At 45.8% G+C, this 26,730-nt stretch overlaps 3 protein-coding genes; 1 reads left to right on the top strand and 2 right to left on the bottom strand.

Moving 5' to 3' along the window:
• Positions 1 to 15,272: 15,272 nt before the first annotated feature.
• Positions 15,273 to 16,912, bottom strand: GSTUM_00008023001 (uncharacterized protein). XM_002839806.2 has 4 exons: positions 16,616 to 16,912; positions 15,869 to 16,557; positions 15,687 to 15,811; positions 15,273 to 15,637 (listed from the first exon to the last, which is right to left on the bottom strand). The coding sequence occupies exons 1-4, from the start codon at positions 16,814 to 16,816 to the stop codon at positions 15,399 to 15,401; spliced, it is 1,254 nt and encodes a 417-aa protein (XP_002839852.1). The 5' UTR covers positions 16,817 to 16,912; the 3' UTR covers positions 15,273 to 15,398.
• Positions 16,913 to 17,018: 106 nt separating this feature from the next.
• Positions 17,019 to 17,873, top strand: GSTUM_00008022001 (uncharacterized protein; the record flags this gene model as incomplete). XM_002839805.2 has 4 exons in its annotated part: positions 17,019 to 17,319; positions 17,377 to 17,412; positions 17,490 to 17,573; positions 17,634 to 17,873. The coding sequence occupies exons 1-4, from the start codon at positions 17,155 to 17,157 to the stop codon at positions 17,871 to 17,873; spliced, it is 525 nt and encodes a 174-aa protein (XP_002839851.1). The 5' UTR covers positions 17,019 to 17,154.
• A 179-nt stretch (positions 17,874 to 18,052) lies between these two features.
• Positions 18,053 to 22,105, bottom strand: GSTUM_00008021001 (uncharacterized protein). XM_002839804.2 has 8 exons: positions 21,682 to 22,105; positions 21,476 to 21,624; positions 21,189 to 21,394; positions 19,280 to 21,137; positions 19,212 to 19,246; positions 19,005 to 19,150; positions 18,737 to 18,946; positions 18,053 to 18,668 (listed from the first exon to the last, which is right to left on the bottom strand). Exons 1-8 carry the CDS (start codon positions 21,899 to 21,901, stop codon positions 18,289 to 18,291), a joined length of 3,204 nt encoding a protein of 1,067 aa, XP_002839850.1. The 5' UTR covers positions 21,902 to 22,105; the 3' UTR covers positions 18,053 to 18,288.
• Positions 22,106 to 26,730: the final 4,625 nt, after the last annotated feature.

The raw sequence follows: 26,730 nt of genomic DNA, 5'->3' as shown, positions 1-26,730 counted from the left end.
AGCACAGGGTGGTCCAATCATCCAGGAATGTGGATGGAATCTTCGAACTGCAAGCCGCTTGAGGTAAAAGTCAAGCATTACCACCAGGCAAGCTAATGGAGTTGGACAAATCAAGAGCAAGACCTGCTCTGAACCTGTCTAAGGAAGAATACGCCAGAAGATTGAACGGGAAACTCTGCTTAAGGTGCAGAAAAGCAGGACATCGGAGATGAGAATGCAGAAGCCAACCTGACAGCGGATACCAAGGCTCCAAAGCTGCTAGAAATAATAGCTTCCGAAATCAAAAGAGGAGCAACATTCGCAAAATAATCGCAGAAGATTTACCGGCAGAAAATGATGAGGGTCCCCAGTAACTCGTGGACTGGGAGACCCAAGATGTGGACCAGGAAAACCCATCAAGTTAGCAAACTACTACACAGCACTACATACGCAAAGAGGAGAAGGCGATGGAGATCATGTGATGATCAAGACGAAGATAGACAACCAAGAAGACGAAAGAAAGAATAATATATGCATGCTCAACTGCGGGGCTACCGAAGATTTCATCGACAAGGAAATTTGTGACAAATACGGCCTCCACACCATAGAAGCAAAGAAAGTGAGACAAGTCTACCTATTGGATGGACAGCTAAGCGCAATGGGTCCTATAACCCATACGGTAAGAGTATCTATGGACATTGACAGCAATAGGGAATTGGCAACCTTTCAGATAGTAGATCTCAAGAACCATGAGATAGTTCTCGGTATGCCATGGTTGCGAAAACAGAATCCGACAATCGATTGGAACGAGAACGAGATGTCCTTTACACGTGAACTATGTGTAATACAATGTCTCAACAGTTCTCCTGTAGTCTACTCGACACTGATATGAGAAGCAGAAGAAGAAACTTTACTTGCAAAGTTCGCCGAGATGTGGTAAGATAAGAGAGTCCAGATACAAAAATTAGACCAAGAGGCAAAAGTGCCTACCAAGGGTTCCAAAGCCATAGTAGGACACGACCTGTGTACCAACGAAAGAATCAAGATACCTGCTAACGGATAGGCAATGATAGCAACAGGAATAGTTATCAGACTACCGGAAGGTACCTATAGTCAAATAGCACCCCGTAGTGGTCTAGCAGTCAAACATCAACTCATGACCATGGCCGGGATGATCGACGTCAACTATACAGGTGAAACCAAAGTAGACCTGGCCAACCTAGCTCAAAAGGACTACGAAGTCCAAAATCAGGATAGAATTGCACAGTTGATCCTCGAAAAATCCAACAAGAGAATCTGCATGAAATAGATCAACTGGAAGAAACCACAAAGAGGAGACAAGTGAATTGGGAGCTTGGACCAAACCCAGCCCGATAAAACAAAGAGAGGGGAGATCAAAGAGATCACAGCACAAGCTTTTAGACGGTACTATCGAAGTGGAGATACAACAGGAATTCTCAAATGGACATACAAAGACGAAAAAGCAATCCTAGCGAAAATCAACATCAGCACTGAACTAGCAATCTCTGACAAACAATACCAAAGCAAATCGGGATAGAAAGAATTGATTCCAAATGAATATCATCAATTCCAAAACCTCTTCCAAGAAGAGGAAGCTACTGAGCTACCACCTCGAAGACCAGGAATGAATCACGAAATTCGGCTAGACCAAGACAAGAAAACAGGAAATACAAAAGAGATACCCTAAAAGAGGTTGTACCCACTAGAAGAAGTGGAGCTCGAAGAACTTAGGAAGTACATCGAGCAAAACCTAAAGCGAGAATGGATCAGAGACTCCTTCGCATCAGGAGGATCCCAATACTATTCGTCAAAAAGAAAGATGAAAAAATGAGACTCTGTATAGAGTACAGAGTCCTCAATTCGGTTACCAAGAAAGATCAATACCCACTACTCTTGATTGCAGAGGCACTGGATAGACTACGGTCAGCAAAATATATCACCAAACTTGATATCAAGGACACATACCACCATATATGCATCAAGGCAGGAGACGAATGGAAGACTACATTCGCCTCAAGATTCAGAATGTTCGAATACTTGGTTATGCCTTTGGGGCTAACCAATGCACCGGCTTCATTCCAGAGATGGATCAACAAGGTACTCAATAAGTACCTCAACATATGTTGCATCATATACTTGGACGACGTACTCATCTACTCAGAAAATATGCAACAATACCTGAAGGATATCAGCAATATCATGGCCACAATACAAGGATCAGGAATGAAGATCAAACCAACAAAATGCGAATTCAATAAAGAGGGAATGGAATACTTTGGATTTATCATCAATCGAAGCAGGGTCAATGTCAAGCCAGTCAAAACGGCAGTAATGTGGGATTGGGCCAAACCAAACAACAAAACAGATGTTTAATACTTTATGGGATTCGGCAACTTTTATCGAAGGTTCATAGAGGAATTTAGTAGGCTTGCAAAACCACTCTATAACTTAATAACAAAAGACATGAAATAGGAATGGGGAGAAAAGGAACAGAAAGTATATGATGCAATACGAACACATCTAATCTTGGCACCCATACTTGTTCATTTCGACCCAAACCGAAGGACAATGATCGAAACAGACGCCTCAAAATATATGTGATCTGGCATACTATCGCAACAATGTAAAGACGGAAAATGGAGGCCAGTGTCTTACTAATCCAAGACAATGACCCCTGCAGAGTGTAACTACGATGTTGCAAACTAAGAACTATTAGCGATTGTTCAAGCATTAAAGGAATGGAGGAGATATGTTTTGAGCAACAACCATCCAGTCCGAGTTCTAACTAACCATAAGTATCTAGTCCCGTTTATGACTACGAAAGAACTGAACGATCACCATAAAAGGTAAATGGATCACCTTAGCAAATACAACTTCACAATTGAATACCAAGCAGGTAAAGTGTGTGGAAAGCCCGATGCTCTCATGGGAATTGTAAGCGACAAACCACAAACAAAAGAAGACGAAAGAATCAAACAAAAAACATGAAAACTATTACCAAAAACTTACTTCGAAGCAATAGAGGTTATCCAATTTACATCAACAGAGGAAAGGGAAATTGAGAAAGCAAACAAAAGAGACAAAACAATTCAGGCAATAAGAGAAGCATTGAAAGAAGGAAAAAAGGAGATGAAAGGAATTGCTCTAGGTTTATGCCAATGGAAGGATGGAAATATGTGGTACGACGGAAAACAAGCGATTCCGGAAAAAGAAGAGATAAGGACAGACCTCTTACGGCAACACCATGATATCCAAATGGCAGGACATGGAGCAACAGCTAAAACCACAGAATTCATCACAAGCTCGTTCTATTGGCCAGGACTGTGCAAAGATGTCAAACAATACGTCAAAAGCTGCGACTTATGCCAAAGGAGGGAAAACGGTTAAGCACGCACCATATGGATTACTGAAATCGAACGAAGTTCCCAAACAACCATGGGAAACAATTACTATAGATTTCATCATGGACCAACCGGCATCTGAAATTTGTAATAGCATCCTGGTCATGGTAGATGATCTGACCAAAATGAGTCATTTCATTCCAGTCAGAAAAGATATCGACACAACGGATTTTATACAAACATTCTTCCCAGAAGTCTTCCAACTTCACAGCCTCCCCAAGAATATCATTACCCATCGAGGAATACTATTAACATCAGGACTATGGAAGAAAGTAACTGGAGAAATGGAGATACAAAACAGGATGAGTACAGCATTCCACCCACAAACGGATGGACAAACGGAACAGATAAATGCGATACTCGAATAATATTTAAGGTCCTACATCAATTATCAACAAGATGATTGGTACAAACCGTTATCAATGGCCGAATTAGCATACAATAATGGAAAGCAAGAAATGATCGGCACGACACCCTTCTTCGCGAATTGCGGACAACATCCACAAAGTCAGACCACATATCATACGATTAATGGTATAATACCGGACAAAACAAATATGGGAAAACTACACGAAACATTACAATACGTAATGGGTCAAGCACAACAATGACAAAAAGAACCATATGATAAGCACTGAAGACCGGATCCAAACATATAACTGGGAATTATAGTATTGCTAATACCATGCAATATCCATATGACGTGACCATCAAAGAAATTAGACTACAAGACAATCGGACTATTCAGGATACTGGAAAGAGTGGGCAGCGGGGCTTACAAACTCAACCTTCCACCCTCGATGCGAATACACAACACATTCCACATCTCACTACTCGAATTACATGAAGACAACAAGTTTCCCTCACAAACAATTACTCCTCCTCCTTCAATCGAACTCGACAGAGAACCAGAATACAAGCTCAACGAAATAGTTGATTCTCGCTTCTTCCACGGTCACCTCCAATGCCAAGCCAAGTGGACGGGATATTCGCCCGAACAAGATAAAACTTGGTACTTCGCATACAACTTCGAACACTCACAAGATGCGAGCTCAACCTTCCACTAGCATTACCTAGGCAAGCCCGGCCCAGGTAATGATCACATTCAACCAAGACAAAAGCGAGGGAAAGGCTCCCACACCATTGCAACAACTCAAGGGCTGGGGTAATAGCCCCCGCCAAACCACACTGACCAGCCCCGAATACTCATTCATGGGGCTGACCGACGAAGATCTCAGCGAGAGGGAAAAACAAGCACAGCATAATGCCATGTCATAGATGATATGCTATGATGAGTGTTGCCAAACACATTTTGGCGACAAAGAAGGCTCAGGATGGTTCCCGAGGCAATGTCGAAAGCATGGTCCATGCCCGAACCACATCCTGAAGCATTGGCAACAATGCTTCAGAAATGGGTGCAGGATGCACAGGGCACAGAAAATCTCTGCAGGATTCTATCCGCCGAAGGATGGAAGCAGGAAAGAGTTGGAAGGAGAAGATATCAGGAAGGCATGTGCCGCGAGGACGCAGTTCAGGGAGGGAGGGGCCCAAAACTCCTCCGCAGATATGGAGCCGGATGTCAGGAGTCTACACAGGCAAATCCAGGGACTCAGAGAACAACTTGGTCAGGCCAAGGCCACAATTTCAGCAAACGACAAAACGATTGCGGAGCTAAGACAGCTGAACGATAATCAGTGGCACTGGATCGAAATGTCAAATCTGACCCTAGAATCGGTAAGGGTCAGATGGAGGACAGTAGACGAAAAGTTCCACAAGCTGAGAAGGACCATGCACTCTGCAGGACGAGAAGTATTGAAACTGGGAGAAAAAGCCTGATGGGACTCAGGCTTAGGGGGAGAGGAGCTAATGTCACGAATATGGCTTGGCGAGGAAAAGGCTTTCACATAACACATGGTTATGAGTCACAGGTATGTTATTGTTTTACACATATGATTCATTCGAGTCATATGATTTGTTATGTGTGAGATTTGTGATGCTTTCATACATGGCTCAAATATGCGTCATAGGAGTGCGCCTAGTGATTATGCCTTGCTAGTGTGCCTTGCTGGTAGGCCTGGTGCATATGATTTACGTTTCGCACATGACCTTGTTATGAGGTCCTGGATTTCACACATATGACTCATTCGAGTCATATGACTTGTTTATTGTGGTATGATTGGTTTATGAGTTTTGCACATGACCTCGTTATGAGGTCATGGGTTTTGAGCATGTGATAACCTTGGTCACATGATTAGATTGTTATGATTTGATTTTGCACATGTGATCACTTTGGGTCAAATGATTACGGGTGGGAAAAACACTATATAATGAGGCCAATGTGGCCGAGCAGGATAGGTTCTTCACGCTTTGTTCTAAGTACTTTTCCTACTTCTTGCACTCCGTGTTGGAAGTGAGCACACCAATACTTTACCTTATTTCGCTCGCGATAAATACTTCATCACTGTTACTTGTTTGTGTTTTTCGTTTCACGTGGTCGGTTAGAAGTAGTTGTTCTCGCTTAGAAGATACTTCAGTGTGAGATATCCATAACCTGGTCCCAGTAATCACTGAGTATTGTTTGGGTGAGGATGGCGTCTTCGACAGCCTCCTCTTCCACCGATTCTCCCCCCCTTCAAGGATGTCATCCCCCATTCGGTTCGACTCCAAACCCTTCTCCTTACTTGAGACAACCCCTGCGGCCTTGTCTCTTACGCCTACTACTGAGGCCGACCGTAGCCTCATCCCCACAACTACACGGTCATATGTCGTACCCAAAGGGAACTTTAGTTTCCTACAGTTTCACCACTGCCACTAGTGTCAGAATGCGGTCAACCCACAGTTTGATGATTTGGATCGGCAAATAGTCTCTGACGCGACTGTTGCCACGATGAAAAAAGTGGAGGCTTTGGTGAACGGTTTCCTAATTGGGAGAGGCTGTTCAGCCACGTGTGACTTGAACAAGGATACTACCACAGGACTCTTCGTTCAGTTTAACTCCGACCATGGCTTGGAATACTCCCCAGCCCCAGCACCTTCTCCACCTAAAGACTCTCAAGCCGTTGTGCCTGAATCCTCTGTACTGCCAACCAAGAGTGCAACTACAGTGGAGGCAAGCTCATGGTCTACTACCCCTCCCCTTGCTAGGGCTATCCAGAGCAAGATGCCCAGTTTCCTCCACCAGGCCCCTGTACCTAAGACTGACTCATCAACTCCTTCCTTTTTGGCTGAGATGTCATCTGATGAAAGGGCTCTTTACAAGACCCTGAAGTTCAGATTAGATGACCCAGAAGATGAGGACTACAACCCTCCTACCACTGGAATGTGACGCCGTGTGTGGTCGGCGTCCTCCGCTAAACGATCCGCCGTTCCAGTTCTAGGGCCACAATTTTTGAGGGCCATCAATGTCGATGAAGGCCGGAAAAAACAGATCGTTCCTGCCCAGCCAGGCCTGCCGCTCCATGTACACTACAGACGCCTGGCCATTCCCCCACCTCTGAGTCTCCCTTCGACCATTGAGGCTACGACACATTCTCCATCTCCGCTGGTAACCGAAGATGTCCTGCCTACCTCTGAGGTGTTGGCCCAGGACACTCCCATAGATTTGGAAGAAGGACGCAACTCTAAAGCAACTAGATTTAGCGACAGTATCCATGCCCCCTCCCCGGCAATAGTGTCCTCACCACCGGTTTTTGGTGGAGAGTGGGGATTGCAGGAAGGACATCAGTCGAGCTCCCTAGAGGTTATACACGATGCCCAAATACCGTTAAAGGTTGACCTTCCGGACACCCAGCCTGAGGAAGCCGATACCACTGTAGCTCAGGCGGACTCAATCATGGCAGGAGTTTGCAAAATGTTAGAAGCAGGTAGGACTCCATCTCCTGGCTCCACCCGGGTAGCATAATTGGATCCATGTTGGAAGGGCTGGAGGACATCCACTCTGGCAACACTCAACCCCTTCTCTCCTCGGAATCTGGATCGATTGAGGATGACACAATACATGACATCCGGACCTCGATGAACAATGGTGCCACATTTGGTAATGAAGGACCAGAGGGCAGAGTAAATTACTGGAGCAGAATGCACCTGCTAGAGAGGGCAGTAAAAGCGCTGACAGATATTGTTGGCAAACAAGGGGAGGAGATAGAAGCGCTGCAAGGCAAGTTGTCCCCCCGTCGCTGATCTCCTTCAGTAGGGTCTAGCAATACCCAGATTGCATCATTGGGAACAGCACCACCCCATGCCCCTGTTAAGGGGAAGGAGTATGCTACGGCAGCCCCTACTACTAAAGCCTCCTTCACAGAGGTAGTGAAACGAATGGCACATGTGCCCAAGCTTCCCGCCGCTCAGAAGGAACAAGCACCTTCCGCCCACCCCACATCAGCAGCCTCCACCCACCAGTCTAGCGGTGGGAGCTCCTCCAGTAAAGGGGTAGTGACTCTACATGTGGCTCATGAAGGAGAGGACAAATTGAGACACTGGGAAGAAGAGGAGGAGAAGAAAGCAGAAAAAAGAGAGGGTAGGAAAAGAGGTAGGCGCCTGAGCGGTGCTGCTAGAAGGAGAAGAAAGGCTGCCAGTAGATCTAGTAGCGGAAAGGAAACGGCGACCCCGGCCAAGACTCATGGGAAGAACGCTAACAGATAGGAACCGGCCCCTGTTGCTGAAGCACCTGCTACTCTGCCAGCTCGATCAGGGCCTGCGGCCATGGCCAGTATCAGGGTGAGTACAACCCCGATGTAACAGGAGTACCGACGGGTCCTACAGGGACCTCCCGACCCACTCAACTCAGTACCGGCACCACCACAGTTATCACCAACCCCGGATACCCATGGAAGGCATATCACTATGCAATTCGCCACCCGCGAACAGGTAGCCCTACCTGAAGGTGTGGGCATCGAGGCAATTCTGAATCGGATCAACACGATCTTCTCAAACCAGGGAAAGATTCAAGGCAGTGCCCCATATATTCGCACCGGCCACGTCAGGCCTGAGATTGGTTGTATATTTTTAACCTTGGCAGGACATTTTGTCACAGAATTAGGCAACCAGCTCGACAAGGCTAGGCTTGACCTAGTTAGAGAATTGTTGTTACCGGAATTCGTGTTTCAGAGGAACTTAGAGAAGGTAAAGATCTTTGTTTCTGGTGTCCCACTTGCTGACACAGGACGAGGGTCAATATGGAGAGTTGAGGGATGGACTGGAAGCGCAGCTTTTGATGGCCTCTGCACTGACCTGGAGCAATCCAACACTGGTGTAGTAACGGTATCCAGGCCAGATATTATGGGGTCCATCTATGCCATGAGGCAGGCTAATGCTATGACGTATGGTATCTGTTTTGTGGTCGAAAAAAACGAGGCCATTAGGGAAAGGTTGGCCGAGGGAAATATTTGGTTGAGAGGAGGAGCCCACAATGTTCGGGTGTTTGAAGAACACAGACCCCTGAAGGGTTGTGGTAAGTGCCTGGAGACTGGCTACTTCGAGGCTGCGTGTGGCCGCCCACCCTGCTGTCGATTTTGTTTTGGAGTGCACTTCTCCCGGGAACATATGTGCAGCAAGCTTGAATGCCCGGGAGGTGTGTGCCAAGCCTGTGGACACACTAGGAGACAATGCTGGCTTTGTGATCAGATAGACCATTTTACTGGATACGAGCAGTGCCCAGGAGTCAGGTTGTCACCTCCAGCTCCATCTTCTTCAAGTGCAAAGCGAGAGATGGCCCCGCTGACAAAACCTGCCAAGAAACTGGAACACCAGGGAAGTCAAACGGGGAGGACCCGGAGACGACGCCACAGTCGTGGAAGGTCTCCAACACCATGACTAGTCGAGATCAGCAGTGACGAGGAAGATGAGGGCCCCTGTCAGAAGACGGACAAGGCCAAGGGTAAGGAACCAGAGCGCCCCTCCCCCTCTCCCTCGCCAGCGCGCGGGATTTTGGAAACTACTGCCACCTCCAAACCCCACCCGGAAGACACCTTTTAGACCTCCCGGGACCAGGATAGTGGTGCCCCATATGCCTCCGGCCCTTGTAGCCCGAGTGGATCAGTTGAGGTCCCCTTTTAATGCTTATTACGACAATGGCATTAAACGTGGGGAGGAGTAGTCAGAATCGAGTGCTGGCATTTGATTTGTTTTCTTTTGTTGATTGGCTTTTTATTATTGAACTACCGGTTGACCTGGAAGGACTACATGTACCTATAGATGTTGACGGGTGGGATTTGTTTTCTTTTGTTAAGAAGTCAAGTGTTGAGGTGTTTGTTCAATCCCACATTTATGGGATGTTTGAGATGGTAGGGCATGGGGAGAGCAGTGCCAGTATAGGCTACTGGGAAAAAGAGGTAAAAAGAGTACTTGCTGGGGTTTACTTTCGACCTGGATACACTAAGGACCAATTTGTTGGCTGGTCGGATGAACTTGGGGAACCGGACATAGTGTTTGGTGACTTCAATGCCAGACACCAGGATTGGGACCCCAATACGGACCACAACAATAATGGTGGATGGTGGCTGAAATAGTGGTTCACGGCCCCAACGCGCGATATGAACATGGTCCCCCCGATAGTGCCTACCTTTCGGGACGTGTCCAGAATTGACCTCTGCCTGCACAGAGCCCCATATGTCAGCCATCGATACCTGGATGCCACTGGCTGCAAGCACAGTGCTCAAGCTCTAAAGTTGACAGTCGATCTTCCTGACAACATTATGCGTCGGAGGCTGGCCTGGAAGAAGGCGGTGTGGAAAAAGGTTGGGAAGCAGTTGGATACCCTGCAAGGGGTGGAAGATGGGAGGTTATGGGAAGGAGTAAGACAAGTGGGGGATACACTGCCACGGGCCTCCATTGGCAGAGGCCAGTGAGAGTAGTGGTGGACACCCGAGTTGGAAAGAATGAGGTTGGATATAGCCCAGCTACATCGATACTCTAAACACAAGACGGAGCAGATGGAGGACTACAAATTGGCCTGATGTGTGTACCGAGCATGCCTGCTAAGGGCTAGGTTCGAGCATATCAGGGAAAAAATAACAGAGAGCTAAGACCCAGACATATTTAGATTGGCATGGAAGTTGGAAGCTAAGCGAACCCTTCCCTCCATGGCCTGCTTAGATGGGTCCTATGCTACTACACATTCAGACATTAGTGACCTGATTGCACAGCAGTTGTCTCCTGTCAACCCCACCTCTTGGGAGGATTCCAAGATCGATATGGACAGTGCTCAGGAAATGGAAATTACCCTTGCAAGGTCCCCTACGAATACAGGCACGGGTGAGGATGATATTGGCTATCCCTTCCTACGTTTTTGGAAATGAAGAGATATAGCAACATTGAGGCGCATGGTGGACTACAAGTTACGACACGATATTCCAGACTAGCATAAGGCTGAGGTGGTACTCATACCCAAGCTGGACAAACCCTAGTATGTTGTCATGAAATCGTGGAGGATGATACATCTTTTTCCAACACCGACAAAGGTCGCAGAATGGGTAGTACTATTGAGACTGGCTACCTGCCTGGACCTGGGAGAAACATAATTCGGGTCTCAACGGAAGAGGGGTGTTCATGATGCCATGGCTGTGGTCTTCGAGTTCTTGCAGCATAATGAAGGCTACAAAAGGCTGATCTTGTCAATGGACGTAGAAGGAGGGTTTGATAACATTGATATCGATTTGCTGTCTGACTTTTTGGTGGCTAGTGGGAGCCCCGGATACCTTTACCAATGGATCCGTCAGTGGGCTTCCTGTTGGTCGGTACAGTTTCACTTCAACAGGTGTGTCTCTAAGCCCTACTATGTTAGTAAGGGAGTGCCTCAGGGCTCACCACTGTCCCCGTTTCTTTTCGGTAGGTATGTGGCAGACATATTCAGGCCATGCATACGATACTCCCCCAGTGTACATCAGCTGGTGGTCTCGTACTTCGATGACGGGATTATGGTAGCGGCAGAATCTTGCAAAGCAGCCCAATATCATGCGCAAGAAATATTTGCAGATTCTGACCGCATAGCCAGAGCGAGGGGAATGGGATTTAATGCCCTCAAGACTCAGTGGATTGGGTTTGGAGATAGGGCATGGGGGGAAATGGATTTTTTAGGAGAAATAGTGTTGCCTTCGGAGGACTTACGGGTTCTTGGGTATAGGTTTAATGTGTTTCTTAATTTTTCCTCTCATGTAAAGTATTGGTTGGAAAGGGGGTTGGGTGTTAGGAGAAGGATTTTGGCATTGGGGAGGAGGTTTGGGAGTGTTGGTGGATTAGGGGTGTGGGAGACTTACCGTTTGGTGCAGGCAGCCTACCTTCCAACCATCTACTATGAACTTGAGTTTGTAACCGACTATGCGTCGTATGTGAAACATATTCAGGTCCACATTAACGACTGCCTCCGGTCAGTGTTTCGAACGCCTATGAGATTAGCAAACATACTATTAGCCGAGTTCGGAACGCCGCCCGTTGCTATTCAGGGGAGGTATCTACAACGGAGGTGTTATAGTCGGTTCATCAATTACTGGTACTCTGACCAGCATCCGTGGTTTGGAGAAATACGACTACAGTGGAAGGAGGAGGGCATGGTGGCACATCGACAGAGCTCAGACAAGGAGCTCACCTGTCGCCTGTCAGTCTCGATTGGGAAAGGCAAGGCGGTGATGGCTGCATGCCACCGAGTGTTATACAAAGGCCTGTGTACATCTTCGGATGTGGTTATATACACAGATGAGTCCAAGTGCTCGGAAGGGGCTAGTGTAGTCTGGGTGGTGTTTGAGAAAGGAGTCTTGACCTGTGTTGACGGGTACTCAGTCCCCGCATCCTGGAGCATTGTGGAATGTGAACTGTTTGCCGTTGTGTGTGCCCTTCGGCATGCGCAGGATATGGCCAAGAGACGCCCAGTTTATGTGTTCTTGGACTACGTGCCGGCCCTCATCATGGTTGATAGCATGTTTTCAGATGGTGACTCGGCTGAATTGTGAGAGGTAATGGTACCCCTGTTGAATGCATTCTCACACATTAGTTTCGGTTGGATCCCCGGTCACATGGGCATTGATGGCAACGAGATGGTTGACTTGAAGGCCAAGGCATGTATTGGATGCCCCCTGTGCCCTCTCCTCTGGGAAGGTGTTAGCTTTGGGATTGGCCATGCAGTCCGGGCTCAGGAGCTTCGAAAAAAGGAATGGGGGACTTGCATGCTAGAGAAGGGTACGGATACTATGCCCGAGAACCAAAGGAGCTTCGGCACCTCCGAGGCCTAACCCGGATGGATTCCTATGTTTTGATGAGGATCCGTAGTGGGACAGGCATGGTCGGCCATGATGGATGTGAAGGGAAGGAAGACCGACACCACTGCACTGAGTGCCCCCGCTATGCTAGGGGACGACCTGCGGATGAAGACTTGTATAAAGATTCGGCAGTCCCGAGGTGGAAGTACTGGTGGATGGAACATCGGTGGCTGGGCTTAGGGGTCCCTCGCCATATCAGACTAATAGATGGGAAGCTGGTTGTGGCGGGTAATCTCTTTGATGGCACACTGATAGTGGAAAGGAATGGGGGGACAGTATCAATAGGAGACCCTACGACCTGTACCCAGTGCGAGAAGAGACATGATAGCAGTGCCTGTGTACTGCCTAGCAAGGTGACACTACCGAAGAAGTGGTTCTTTTTGCCAGACCAATGGCGGTGCGATTGTCTCTGTTGTGGTACCGCCATCGCCGCTGCAGCCACGAAGAAACGCACCACTTTCACGGAACACTTTGAGAGACGTCCCCGGTATCTGCGGATTTGTCACAATCGATTCTGGAGCTCCCAGCATTTGCGGTGGGATGAGCTGAACCTGGCAACATGGACATCGCTGGTTTTGAGGTCGGCTAAGGTAAACGGGTTACTAAAGGAATCACACCGCCCCTACTGTGGTGTAGTGTTAGCAGAGGGTTACTGGATCTTGGGTTGCATTATAAGAGGGCGGAGGGATGTTGGGATAGACTGTATGTTTCTTTTATGGAGTATGTGAGTAAGATTTTGTTGGGGCCGGATAGGAGTGAGGGTATGAGACGGTGGCTGGGTAGCGAGGTGGGAAGAGGCATTAATCGGGGGCAGCACTAGTTGCTGCAAGCGCCCGTGAGCCCACTTAGGTAGTGATTTATGGATTTATGTTTGGGGGGAGCGGTTGCGAGGCAGAATGGTCCACAGTAGTGTATTTTAGATAGTTTGTTTTTATGGTGCGAGGGGGAGACTGGTCCTATGCCAGTGTTGGCGGTACTAGTATAAATAAAATTAGATTGAATTCTAAGTACTTTTCCTACTTATTACGTCAACAAATATAAAACACCTTTACAATCTTTATCTTTATTGTAACATTATCGTTATGCCAAGGAAAGTTCTTTACAAAGAAGAGTTAGAGAAAACTTATGATAGGCGTTTCCGATAGAAGACAAACGTCTTGTACTATTGGTAACTTAGGCAGAGGCCTAGTGCTATCGTAAGACGAAGAAGGAAGAAAAAGAAAAAGAGAAGTATCATTCCCCATCGCCAAGACCTAACCATCCAAGGAGGGATCGTTACAGTCTAAGTATATTTTAGGAGAGTGACTAGGGGTTAATCTATTCTGAGAGTTATTGTGCATGCACTGTTCCATTTATCTTTATTCATAACTATATTGAATTATGTCGTCAAGACGGAATTTACTTACAGCTTGTGAAAAATGGAGTACCAGGATATACAATAGGAGATATTCAAACAGAATTGAGAGTGGGAGAAATTGAACTTATTCAATGACCTATATTCTCTTCAGATCTGAAATATATTGAAAGGGTAGAGTATATTATGAAAAATTATCTGCAGGATAATTTTTCAGAAAATAAAACATATAATAGATTAAGAAGTGCAGTTAAGGGAGTTTGTAATAATACTGGAGAGTGAGAGCTTAAAGAGTTGATTGAAAGTATGCCAACAAGATGTCAGGCAGTTATTGATATAAATGAAATGTTTACCAAATATTAGATATCAGGTGTATTATATATGCCTAACAGATATTTGTTCCACTATTATTTGATTTTTAACCCTAGTTGTATGCAGTTAAAAATTGAAAGCAGTTCAGAGAAAAATCTTTTATCTTAATCTTTTTTTCCATCTCTCATATATTATTCTCACAAGCATATCTGAATATCAACTTCTACAAATTATAGATAGTACTGGAAACTGGCAATAATGAATCCACTTAATCTTATAATACTAACTTGTAGGTACACAAGTAAAAAGGTGTATTCCGTTCCCCCATTATTGACTTATTATATATTCAGCTTCTATTGGAATCCATCTATATAACGACTCACCCCAGTCCTTGGTTCATGAGAAATCACTCGACTTTAAAATATCTTTCCTTGAAGCAGAAACGCAGTAATATAAAGTAGGAAGAAAATAAAGAAGAGTTTTTTGTAAGAGTTTAAGCGATAGAAAGTATCTCAATTATTCGTTATATTCATATTATTAAGATACTAGGTAGACAGCTACCCGTTTAAGTATTCCAATCTCATAAATTATCTTTTCAACCATAGAAACGACAAAGACCAGCCATCCCATGACATTCCATTCGAAAAACTTCATTCCTCTGAGCCCACTTCATTCCTTATGATTCATTCCATTCCTGTTGGTCCATTTCATACCACTCCATTTCACCACTTCATTCCGCTTGGAGGTTGTCAGGAAGCCTAACGAGCATTCCTTACAACGTTCCTCTTCGCATATATCTCATTGGCTAAATTTCAATCTATTTTCAAAAGTTTATACTGCATCAGGAACACAAGATATTGAATTCAAATTATAGAGATTGTAGCTACGTGTACTAGCTGCGGTACCTATGGAATGAAATAAAATAGAGAAAGTTGCTTTTTGGGTTCGGTATGAACTTTTTCCCAACCCTACTTTTATGCACCAATTATCGTTGGTTTATCGCGAGCAGCACCATAGATACTTCTAGAACTACAACGAATCCCATCCCATCCAATCCCACCAAAAACGCCTTGCCAAACCAATCTAAATCTGCACAATCTCCTTCCCCTTCATCTCCGGTCTCTCGGTCTCCCACTCATCCCGCAGCACGGCAAAGATAGCGTCCGAGACAAGAACCGTAACTGCAAGGCTCCACACCAACGTGATTGCGTAAAAGAAGTTGGCGTTGCCGGAACCGGCGTAGATCCATAGATGATAGAACGCGGGGCCTAGGAGGGTAGCATAGAGGAGTGTAGAGGTGACAAAAAAGGTGTAGCGCATCACTATTTCATATCAGCCTTGCGATGTAGGGAGGGAGGAGAAAAGACATACGTGGGAATATATGTCTATACAGCGATAGCAAAGAAAGGTATAGCGCAGTATCCCCGATTGAAGGATACGACTTGAAAATTGAGCTTATGCCCAACAAGGTCGTAATCACAAATAGAGGTTGTTTCCTATCATCCAATTTAGCGTCCCTACGACGGAGCATTCAAGAATAAAGAATAACAAACCTCAACCGCAGGCACAATCCCGCCAAATAAACCGCCAAATGCAACTGAAAAACGCATAGAAAGAACTCTCGGAACGAATCAAACATCTCTATGAAAAAGTACCACCAAAGCCCTACATTCGGCGTCAGATCCGGCAGCAGCAGATGCACCCCATACGTCGATGCTAGAAACTCCCAACTCCCGCCCGTGATCCCCCATGACAACGCGCCGAGTCCCGCTGCCGCAACGGTAAACACAGAAGTCAACATAACGGCAAAGCTCCCGAGATAGCGCCCCTTCTTCACCACTGGCAGGGAGTCGTACGCTAGCAGGACCATCGGCGGGAGCAATAGCACGGGGTAAAGTGACAAGTACGAAGCCATTGCGAGAGCTAACACAGCGGCAACACCCTGTCCTTGAACCCCCTTCGCAATAGCCGTCAGAATCACAGTATTTGTGAACACGATCGTCGGGCGAGCAATACAAGTTGCAATAGAGAACGGGTTGAACAAGAATGCTGCGGCGACGGCCCATGGCGGCCAAGTTGAAGATTTCCTGGGCGAGGTGTGGTACGGTGTCGAAACGCTCACTCCCGAGGTTGCGATTTGTATGAGTGAGTGTGCCGAGAGCACGTCCGAAAGTATGTAGACTAGGTAAACGACGATTGGATTCGACGGGAGTGTTGTGAAGAACGCTAGCAGCAATGGGGCCTACAACAGCGCTGTCAGCAAAGCCCCCCGGAGGAGCGGGGGGAGGAAAAGTGAAAACCTGATGAAAGACCCCCCCATCATAAGGTGACAATCCATGGGTATACAAGAACAGACCCTCCTGTAACCGTTTGAAGCTCGTTACAGGCGTAGACAGTTCCACACGATTGGTCAGTAGGTCAGGTAGCGAGGGGAACGCCGTGAACAGAACCAGTCTGAGTACCACCGCGGCAAAAATGACGGTGAAACTCCGCCGGTCCATTGTGTCCTGGCCGAGGAGAAAGGTAGAGGGAAAGAGAGAGTCGTAGGATTGTTGAGAAGTAGTCAAGAAAAGAACAAAAGGAGGGCGTTGGAAGCGGTGGCTGAGGCTTTCATGTTTAGCCCACCAAAAGCTTAGTGTCACAGTTCAGGGGTTCACCCTGCTACGAGTAGCGCCTGGTGGCCAGACATCACTACAAGTATCACAGATATTAACCATCAAACCTCCCGAGTTACGATATCGTATACTATAATACTGTACAAGACCTCGGCACAACCGAGTCGGAACCCTCACCAGTCTCGCATTTCGCACAAACCTTAGACAAATCCCCTCCCCAAACAATGTCCTGGCTCCATCTAGCAGTCGGCAGTGGCATAGCAGCAGCATTCAATGGGCTCTTCGCAAAACTCACAACTACAGTCCTAACAACCAGCCTCTCCTCCTCAATCGCCCGCCTATTCTCCCTACCGGACGACTCCAAAGCTGTCGAATTTGTTGTTCGAGGGGTATGTACCATCTGCCCATGCATGTTTGCGGGTGAAATTGACACGAACTTGAGGTAGATATTTTTTGGGCTGAATTTATTGTTCAACGCAATCGTATGTTGTACTATTGTAGCTATAGGCTACCCGGCATGAGTGTAGAGAAATAGTCATTGATGTTCCGAGCACCACAGATGTGGGGACTCTTCACCGCAGCACTAGCAAAAGGACCCACAGCAACGAAAGTTAGTATAGTCAATACTTCTGCGAACTTTATGGTTTGTTCCCCTTCCCTTCCCCGCCACCTTCCAAAGTTAACCTCCCTCCTTTGAATATAGACAACAGCACTTCTCGGCTGGGCAGTATTCACTGAATCCCTTCCGCCAACATGGTGGTTAGGCGCTGGCCTGCTCGTTGTCGGAAACGTGATAATCGGCCGGCGAGATGAGGAAGACAAGAAGGACGGTGCATATCGAGCCGTTGCCACCGACGAGGGAGAACTAAGGGCAAGGGGAGGGAGTGCGGAAAGTGAGTCTGATGACGGTAACGATGCGGAGGAGGGAGGGAGGCAGAACTGATTTTTTCGACTAGAGAAGGGAATGTGAAATGGGTACATAGATCTCGGTCTGTACGGTATGGTGTCGATGGGATAAGCTAGATGCTCTAAATTTGAATGACAGGAATTTGGGGAGCTGGAGTATTATATCGCGGTGTTTTGGAGACTTCATGATAACCGCCAGAAGTTTTTGGGGTATAATACTGTGTCATCGTTTTCTTTTTCTTTGTTTCTTTTCATGTCTAATAGTACAAATGAAGTGGGGTAATCATTACTAGTCATGCCAGGTACAGTGCATTAATGTCACTCTAAGTGAACCACCCATATGCAGTGCAATACTCGAGTGAAAAAATAATGAAAAAACTATAAAAAGTTAAGCAGCGAAATGAAGCACAAAAGGAGATGAATATTCCACAAGAAGACAATCAAACCCCCCACTACCAACTAATATCGACATCGAACCTCCTCAGATCCTTTCCAGCATCAACAACATCCTTCTTCGCTTTCATTCTCATATAAAAGATCGGGCAATCCCGAGAACTGCAAATGACCTCGCAATGGATGCTCCCCTGACACCTCTGACACTGCGTCCAGAGTCTGCTAAACTTGACCTCCAGCTCGGAAACTCTGGTCACGGTCTTCTGATACAGCTCGCCGAATCGAGGTTTGCAATCCGAGCAAACAGCTCCGCCAGCCTCTTCCTTCTTCGTGAGTGGGATCTTGCACCCCATGCACGTCTCGGTCTTTTTGGCAAACTTCATGAGCCCTCCAACTGTGGGTGCTGAAACCGAGATGGTGCGCGTATGATCACCAGTTACTATATATGTATGTTAGCATGGATTCACTGAAATTCGGCTGTATAAGTCATCTGAAGGGGGTACGCACACAACTGCTGAGCCTTCCTATCACCAATGATGGGCTCGAAGATTCTGCTCAGGGGCTTTGAAAGTTGATTCTCGAGATAGTATTTGGTATCGATGGGAACAGAGTTCTCGAGCACGAAAATTGGATCTTCGGATTTCTCGTAATTCTTTGCGCCACCTGCGCCCTTCACAATGACATAGGCGACACGATCCCCAAGTGTTGGCGCAGAACCTGTTACACACAATTAGCCCCGTTACAAACAACCCCTAAGGCTCGGGGGACCATATACCAGCATCACGTTTCCTCATTCTCTCTGCAAGCTCCACATGTGCTTGTTTTGCGGTATAATCATTTTTTGAAAGAGCCTTTGTAATCACCAACTGACTCATATCAATGCGGTTTTGGAGAAGATCCGAAATCAAATCCTTGACGTATCTACGAATTTCCAATTAGCACACCAAGCCTAGTCACATCAACCAAGGGCAGGAATGCACACGTCTGGGCCCCCTCAACGTCTTGATCGATCAATAGCTTTCTCAAGACCGTCTCAATACAAACTTGAACAAGTCTGCAATTGTCTCGCCTAACCGTTTCGATTCCCTTACTATCCATCTTGTCGTGCTTCTCCGTGTTCGTCCAGTAAAGGCCAGCGTACCGCTTTTTGTTGATGAGTAAATACGGGAAGTACACCTTTTCAAACTCCAGCTTAATAGGAGTAACAAACTTCTGCGAGACAAATTCTGCCGCCTCTTTCCCCAACTCCATGGCAGCAGGAAGATCTTTAGGCCCAAACTTCACCATTACGGAATCCGTGTCTCCATATATGACCTTGGCATCGTGGGTATACCCATTTGCAATGGTGTATCTCTTTTCAACCTCCTCCTTTGTTCGCATAATCATTTGACGACCATAGCCTGTGACACTTGAAGCAATTGGTAAACATGGCAGCTTCCCCACAGTCGCACCGGTGATACCATAAACAGAGTTGGCGGAGATTTTTAAGGCCAATTGTCTACCGTTCAGAACGGCCTTCTCGAAAGGATCAGTCGCTTTCTTGAGATCTGCCTTTGCCTTCTTTCTTGCTCCAAGCAAGGCCTCCAAAATCAAAGGCACCATCCCCTTGCGTCTATGAGCCTTAACGAAACGATCGCCATTTGGAGTTATTTCGTAATCAATGTCCTTTTGAAGGCCGAGCCGGTCGCAAGTTTCTTTCTTAACAAGAGTCGTATAGCAAAGGTTATGCGCTTGCATGATACTGGGATACAAGCTTGCGAAATCAAGAGTTGCGATTGGCACATCATAATATCCCCTCTCTGGCTCAATAACTGTTGCCCCTTCGTACTGATCATCACCACCCTGTGGTGGGAGGTTGGGCACCACCAATTTTTGTTCCTTAGCTTTTCTGTATAGCTGTGAAATGAATTTAATCTGCTGTCCACGAGACAGCAAATAGTTGAACGGGACGCCGGTGACACGAGCCATCTCCGTATAGTTGACCAAACACATGAGCTTATCCATCAATCTCTGGGGAAGATAAGCATCCTTGAGACAATACACAGCCAGACGACGTCTCGAGTCTGCGGTACCGTTTTGCAGTTCAGTGATCATACTGTGATGTACGTCTTCCTTCTGCTCGCCTAGGAAGTGGGCACTAACAGAATTCAAAGTATATGAACGAAGCTGGAAATCACGTTGGACCAATTGCAACAAGTCAAGCTGGAGACGACCATTAGTATTCGTTGCTTTCGTATCGCGATTCCCCATTTGTTTGCTGGAAAAATTGGAATCCTTTGCTTCCGATTTCACGTTCCTAAGTCGTGTCCAATAGGGGAATTCAACAAGCTTCAGATACTTCGCGCGGTCAAGCAGATAGGGAAAATCAAAATTGGCAATATTGTAACCAATGATGACATCCGGATCCGCCTCATGTAAGAACTGACTCCAACTGATCAACATTTTCCCCTCGTTATTGAATGAAAAGACCTGTGTATTTACGATAGACGCACAAGTCCCTAAAGTGAAGACATTTCTGATAAATGGCTTGCTCTCGCCGTATTTAGTAATCATATTAGCAATTTGAATGACAGGATCTTGATGTGGCTCCGGAAAAATCCCCTTTCTTCCAGCGCACTCGATATCAAAGGACAAAATCCGTAATGGTGCCATCTTCTGGTATTCCCCCTCTGAGGGATGGGAAATCAAATTCTTGAAGTGGACCTTCGCCTCAATCTGGCAGTTCGACAGTTTCTCCCTTGTATCAACCAAGCGATATTCCCCAGCAGGAACCTCCACCCAACTCATTCCAGGTATCATTGTGTCAACCATGAACCTCATTACATACTGAATCGCATCGTATGTCATTATGCCACCATCCCCGGCAGGCCACATCTTTTGATAATTCGCATCTCCATGCTCAATCAAACTCCGTAGACGAGGAATTATCTTTGGGTCCGTAACGTCAATCTTAATGTACGGCGACTGCTGGTTTCCATTGAATCCGTACAGATTCTCGCGCAAGAGAAGATGAACACAAGCGATGGCAGGATCTAAGCCATTCTGGAGCTTAGCCTCAAGAAATCCTCTGAAACCTGGGATATGCTGCTGAGTAAATCCGATTGGAGCTGCGACGTAAAGGTAGTGGTGGAAATCTGTGACATGAAGGAGAACTGAATGGCCAGCCTATGATCATAACCCGCTGTTAGTATTTAATTCCCACCTCCCAATGCTTCCCAAACAATAACTAAATTGGGTCCAGTTTACCTCCGTCACACCGAACAGCTGAATTGTGGTTTTCCTATCGAATGTTCCCTCATCGCACTCAATCTGCTGAAAAATCAAACTTTCCTCTTGAGGATTCCAACTTTTCGGTAGGTGAGGTCGGCACCAATCCTGGTCTTGCTCTTGGCCTCCTACAGACAAATTAGACCATGCTAATCCACAGCAAACAAACTAATTGTCAAACATACCTGTTTTAAGTTCGTTGACTTCTTGGGTAAGCCTCCCCAAATCCTCTTCGAAGCTGCTCTTCGTGTGCTTTAACGACTGGGCACGGCGCTGCTCTAGAGTATCACTCTTAGCTTTCTTGTGAGGAACACGGTCTTCGTCTGACTCCGTTGGCTCCTCTTTCTGGCGTTTTCCGTTTTTGTCGAAAGCAATTATTCTTCTCTTCTTGCCGGCGGATGGCATCTTGATTGTGTGGAGACAAGTTGGGTGGCAACAAGATTGCTGTCGGTCGAGAATATTTTAGGCAATGGTCAGCGCCGTATCGGAAAAGAGGAAAAGGAAAAGGAAAAGAGAAAGAGAAAGGAAGGACCTGGTTAGAGTGTCAAGGAGTGCTGAGTGTGAGAGAGGTGGGTTTTTCTTTCGGCCGCCGAGGTGTCGCGTTTCCACATCTACAGTGCTCGTACTGGGTCTGGGCTTGGGAAACACGAGTTTAAGATACGCGTTGCATTGAACAAATTTAATTTACCCAAATTAGGGTAGCACACTCACAATTATGCCTTGGCATCAGATCGCAGATACCGGCACAGCCATGTCCGTAAAGTCTTCATACTCCGGCTCAGCAACGGTGTTGTCCTCCATCCCCACAACAACCGCCTCTACCATGACCCCCCCACATACCCGAAGAGCTAGAGAAGACCAAAGTAAGGAAATTTATGCCCTGTATAAACATACTGATATGGGGTATAATAAAATTTCAAAGGTTATGGGTATCTCTAAGGCAACTGTTCAATCAGTATTCAAAAGAGCTGAATCAAGAGATGGAAATACCCATGATGCCCCCAGATCTGGAAGACCAACAACAATTACCCCTCAAAAAAGAAAGATAGTGGAGTCCATTATCGATGCCGAGCCTCATTTAGGATTACGCGACATTACCAAAAAAGCGAATATTGGTCTGGAAAAGACATCTGTAGATAAGATTATATCAGAAGCTGGTATTAAGCTTCTGATACCTAGAAAAAACCCTTTTTGGAGGAAAGGACAGAAGGAGAAGAGAAAGGAGTTTGCTAGGAGAAGGAGGAATTGGAGGGGTGCATGGAATTGGGTTGTTTTTGTGGATGAAGCTACCATTATCTATGATCCAAATCCTACTGGCAGGAAGGTCAGAGTTAGACCTAGTGAAGAGCTGGAAGAAAAAAACTTGAAGCCTAGCTTTAAGACTGAGAGGACTAGTATTGGAGTATATGCTGCAATTATGAAGGGTGGCAGGACTGAGTTAATTCTTATGAGGAAGAGGGGGGAGGAAGAAAGGACCAGCAAAAGAGACAGACTTGGCTCAATTCCCACCAATATGCAACTGAAATCCACCAGCCATACCTCATCCCTTTTATAGAAGGTCTGGATAGACCTTCTGACAACATCTACCTAGCAGCAGACAATGCCTCCTGGCATGGTGGTGAGGAAAACAGAAAATTGCAGTCTGTCACGAATGTGGCTTAGCGAGGAAAAGGTTTTCACGTGACACATGCTTATGAGTCACAGGTATGTTATTGTTTCACACATATGACTCATTCGAGTCATATGATTTATTATGTGTGGGATTTGTGATGCTTTCGCACATGACTCGATAATGAGTCATGAGACGTGTACCTGGCGAGTATACCTTGTGAGTATGCCTTGCGGGTACGCCTTGCACATATGATTTATGTTTTGCACATGATCTCATTATAAGGTCATGGGTTTCACGCATGTGACTCAGCTGAGTCATATGACTTGTTTATTGCATTATGATTGGTTTGTGAGTTTTTGCACATGACCATACTACGAGGTCATCAGTTTTGAGCATGTGACCACTTTGGTCACATGATTAGTTTGTTATAATTTGGTTTCGCACATGTGACCACTTTGGGTCACATGACTATGGGCGGGAAGAATACTATATAAGGAGGCTGATGTGACTGAGGAGGATAGGTTCTTCATGCTTTGTTCTAAGTACTTTTCCTATTTATTACTTTGACGAATATAAAACACCTTTACAATCTTTATCTTTATTGCAACGTTATCATTATGCCAAGGAGAGCTCTTCACAAAGAAGAGTTAGAGAAAACTTACGATAGGCGTTTCAGATAGAAGACGAAGGTCTTGTACTATCAGTAACGTAGGCAGAGGCCTAGCGCTATCATAAGACGAAGAAAGAAGGAGCAGAAGAAGAGAAGTATCATTCCCCGTCGCCAAGAACTAACTATCCAAGGAGGGATCGTTACACAGTCAGACTGTGGTTATCAAAAATTGCCTTAGCCACCCAACTCACCAGGTTTCAATCCTATTGAGAACACTTGGGTTCTGCTCAAAAGAGCCCTCAGAAATCAATTCTCCAGGTTGGATAGGAAGCCTTACAGTGCTGCTTAATTATTTCAGGCAGCAAAGGAGGAATGGGATTTAATTTCCCAAGAGAAGTTGGATGGGTAGATAGATAGGATGCCTGAGAGAATACAGGCTGTACTAGATGCAGATGGTGGTCATTCAAAGTGGTAATAATATTTTCTTAAGGCTTATTAGTTCTATTCATATACTTTTCTTAATTGAGTTGTTTGGATTTTTTTTCAATTTTCCATGGAGAGGTGTTGTGGTTGTGTGGTTACACCGCCGGGGTATGAAGACCTTACGAACATGACTGTACTCGTACATACTTGGATGCTCGTTCCATATAAAATTATTACCAGTAGTCTACTTGGGTAAGAAGGGAAATGACACAAGTGCTATAAGTTTTTCTATGAGTGCTTGAGTATGATACAACACTGTCTTGCTTCCTGCGGTTCGAGCTCTTTAATAGGCTATTGGCACACACGTCACCACCGGTCCTTGATATCCTAGGGGCCTCGAGAACAGAAGTCAAGGTCACCCTAACAAGAAGGATAATTCGAGCTGTATCGATTAGTCACAGCAACCCGATGTACAGCAGGAGTTTAGGTAAAATTATCTATTTCGCAATTTATCTGTGAGAGGGGTTGCTGGAAAGGGAAGAAGCCAAGGGAAGTGAAAGAGAAAGATCTGTGTCCAGTGCTCACTCTCAGTCTCGATGGATCGTCCTCCTTTTCCACCGGTGGGTCCAACAGCCCCCTCTAGTCTAATTGTTTCACTTTCTACTATGAATGTCAACGAATTCCTGACAAATAATCAACACAATATGTTTTGCCAATGTCTAGGCTGACTACCACGGGTCTATTCACGCATCTAATAGCACGCTTGGTGCATATGTTAAAGGTACTGGGTAAGTGCAATGAAAGGCTAGAACAAGAGGTGGCGGTGGGAATCCAGTGTCTGTGAGGAGGTTGGTCCAGAGTGGTAATAAGGTAGCGGAAATAGTAGCTGGAGTACGGTAGTGAGAAGTAAAGGGCAAGAAGTGACCTCAGCAGGGACGAAAACAGAAGGGGGGAAGAGGAGGAATAATAGTCACAGCTGGACCAAATGGATTGATTGTTTTGTTCAAAGGTGAAAAGATGATCATTTCCCTTGAAACCTTCTCTGCCGTGACCACCGGCACAGCAGAGTGACTAAGCAATAACCCCCCCCTTCTGTGCGGCCCATTATCCGACTGCAAATTCCGCAGATTATATCGCATCCAGTCACTCGTATCTTGCTTCATGCTCTGATGTGAACTCCACCCGCGGACTGCCGTAATCAGCTATAGCACTGGGACCAGGGAACGAGAGGGGGGGTCGCTCCAGATCCGATTACCATTAGAGAGCCTGGTACCGTTATTCGTGCAAGCGAGCGCCAGCACCCGCGTAATTGGAAAACTTGCCTGAGGATTCCTAGTACGACCTTGATACGAGGGGGAAAACAATGCTTAGACGGTGCTTGCTTAAAGGAACAATTTCTATAAAAGATCACGGAGATATTTGTATGGAAGGAACATCATAATACTGAGTATGATATTTAGATATGACCTTGGGGGGGGCTAGGGATGTCTAACCGTGCTATTAAAATCACCTAAGCTTTCTCTTTTCTTATTCGCCACATTACCTCCCTTAAGTCAGCCTTTTACTTACAGAGGTACAGCTCCTAAGTTTTGTATGTTGCACCAGTTGCTCACACAATGCCCACTGCGAGTGTAACATACAAAACTTAGGCGCTGTACCTCGGTATAGATACTTAAACGCCCTTGCCTAGTATTGGTATGAATGGTACTAAGGTAGATCATGAATTCATGGTACAGAGCAGGGGTGGTCATTCCTCCTTTGTAAAGTCAATTTTGGAACACCGAGAAAAGTTTGTGTTTCAACCAAAGGTCATGTGTGACACACACTGAACGCTGATTTGAGGAGCGGAGACCAGGTGTTGGTATCCTCTCTTAGAATAAAACGAGTGAAGTACTGGTGGAATAAGTAGAACGATCATACTCATGATACTTAGATCTTTAGAGAGAATAATGATGGTAAAAGTTGTCTTAACTATCCAAATAGTGCTGCTGAATACGAGGTATGTGTGTGTAGCTGAAAAGTAATGAGTGATATCTCATGAATACGTGTATGCTATTCGATGATAAATAGAACCCATAAGAACTCTTATGATAGTTCGCCACTTCTTACCAGTCTACTCTTGTTCTAATCTCTTCACAATGCCACCACCCTCCTCGAATAGTGATGAACATATTCCCCCTGTTTCGGGAAGTTCAAGCCATTTATGAACTTGGCTTTTCAATGCCAAAACCTCCGATGACGATGATTCTTATTTTTCATTTCCTAATCGCCCCTCTACCACCTCTACTACTTCCACCAAGTCTGGCTCAGAGTTTGACACTATTCTTGATGTAGATTCTGAACTGGAATGTGATCGCCCTAGCACACCATGCTCTATCTCAACCCCTGCTCTTTAGACTCAAGCTCAAGAGGATGCAGAAGTAGAAGTAGAACTCTTTATTTATAACTAATAGTATTCTAACTGTTGAATTAGTATCTATAATGTCAATACCAATCCACATCTCCTAATATATTACATCTGGAAACTCCGGTTTCTGACTTTAGTCTTATCCCTGCGATCGCCAATACTGATAGTCTACCACTACGTAC

The sequence above is a fragment of the Tuber melanosporum genome, assembly GCF_000151645.1.
Source record: "Tuber melanosporum whole genome shotgun sequence assembly, scaffold_41, strain Mel28".
NCBI lineage: Eukaryota > Fungi > Ascomycota > Pezizomycetes > Pezizales > Tuberaceae > Tuber > Tuber melanosporum.
This window is presented reverse-complemented; position numbering and strand designations above follow the sequence as displayed.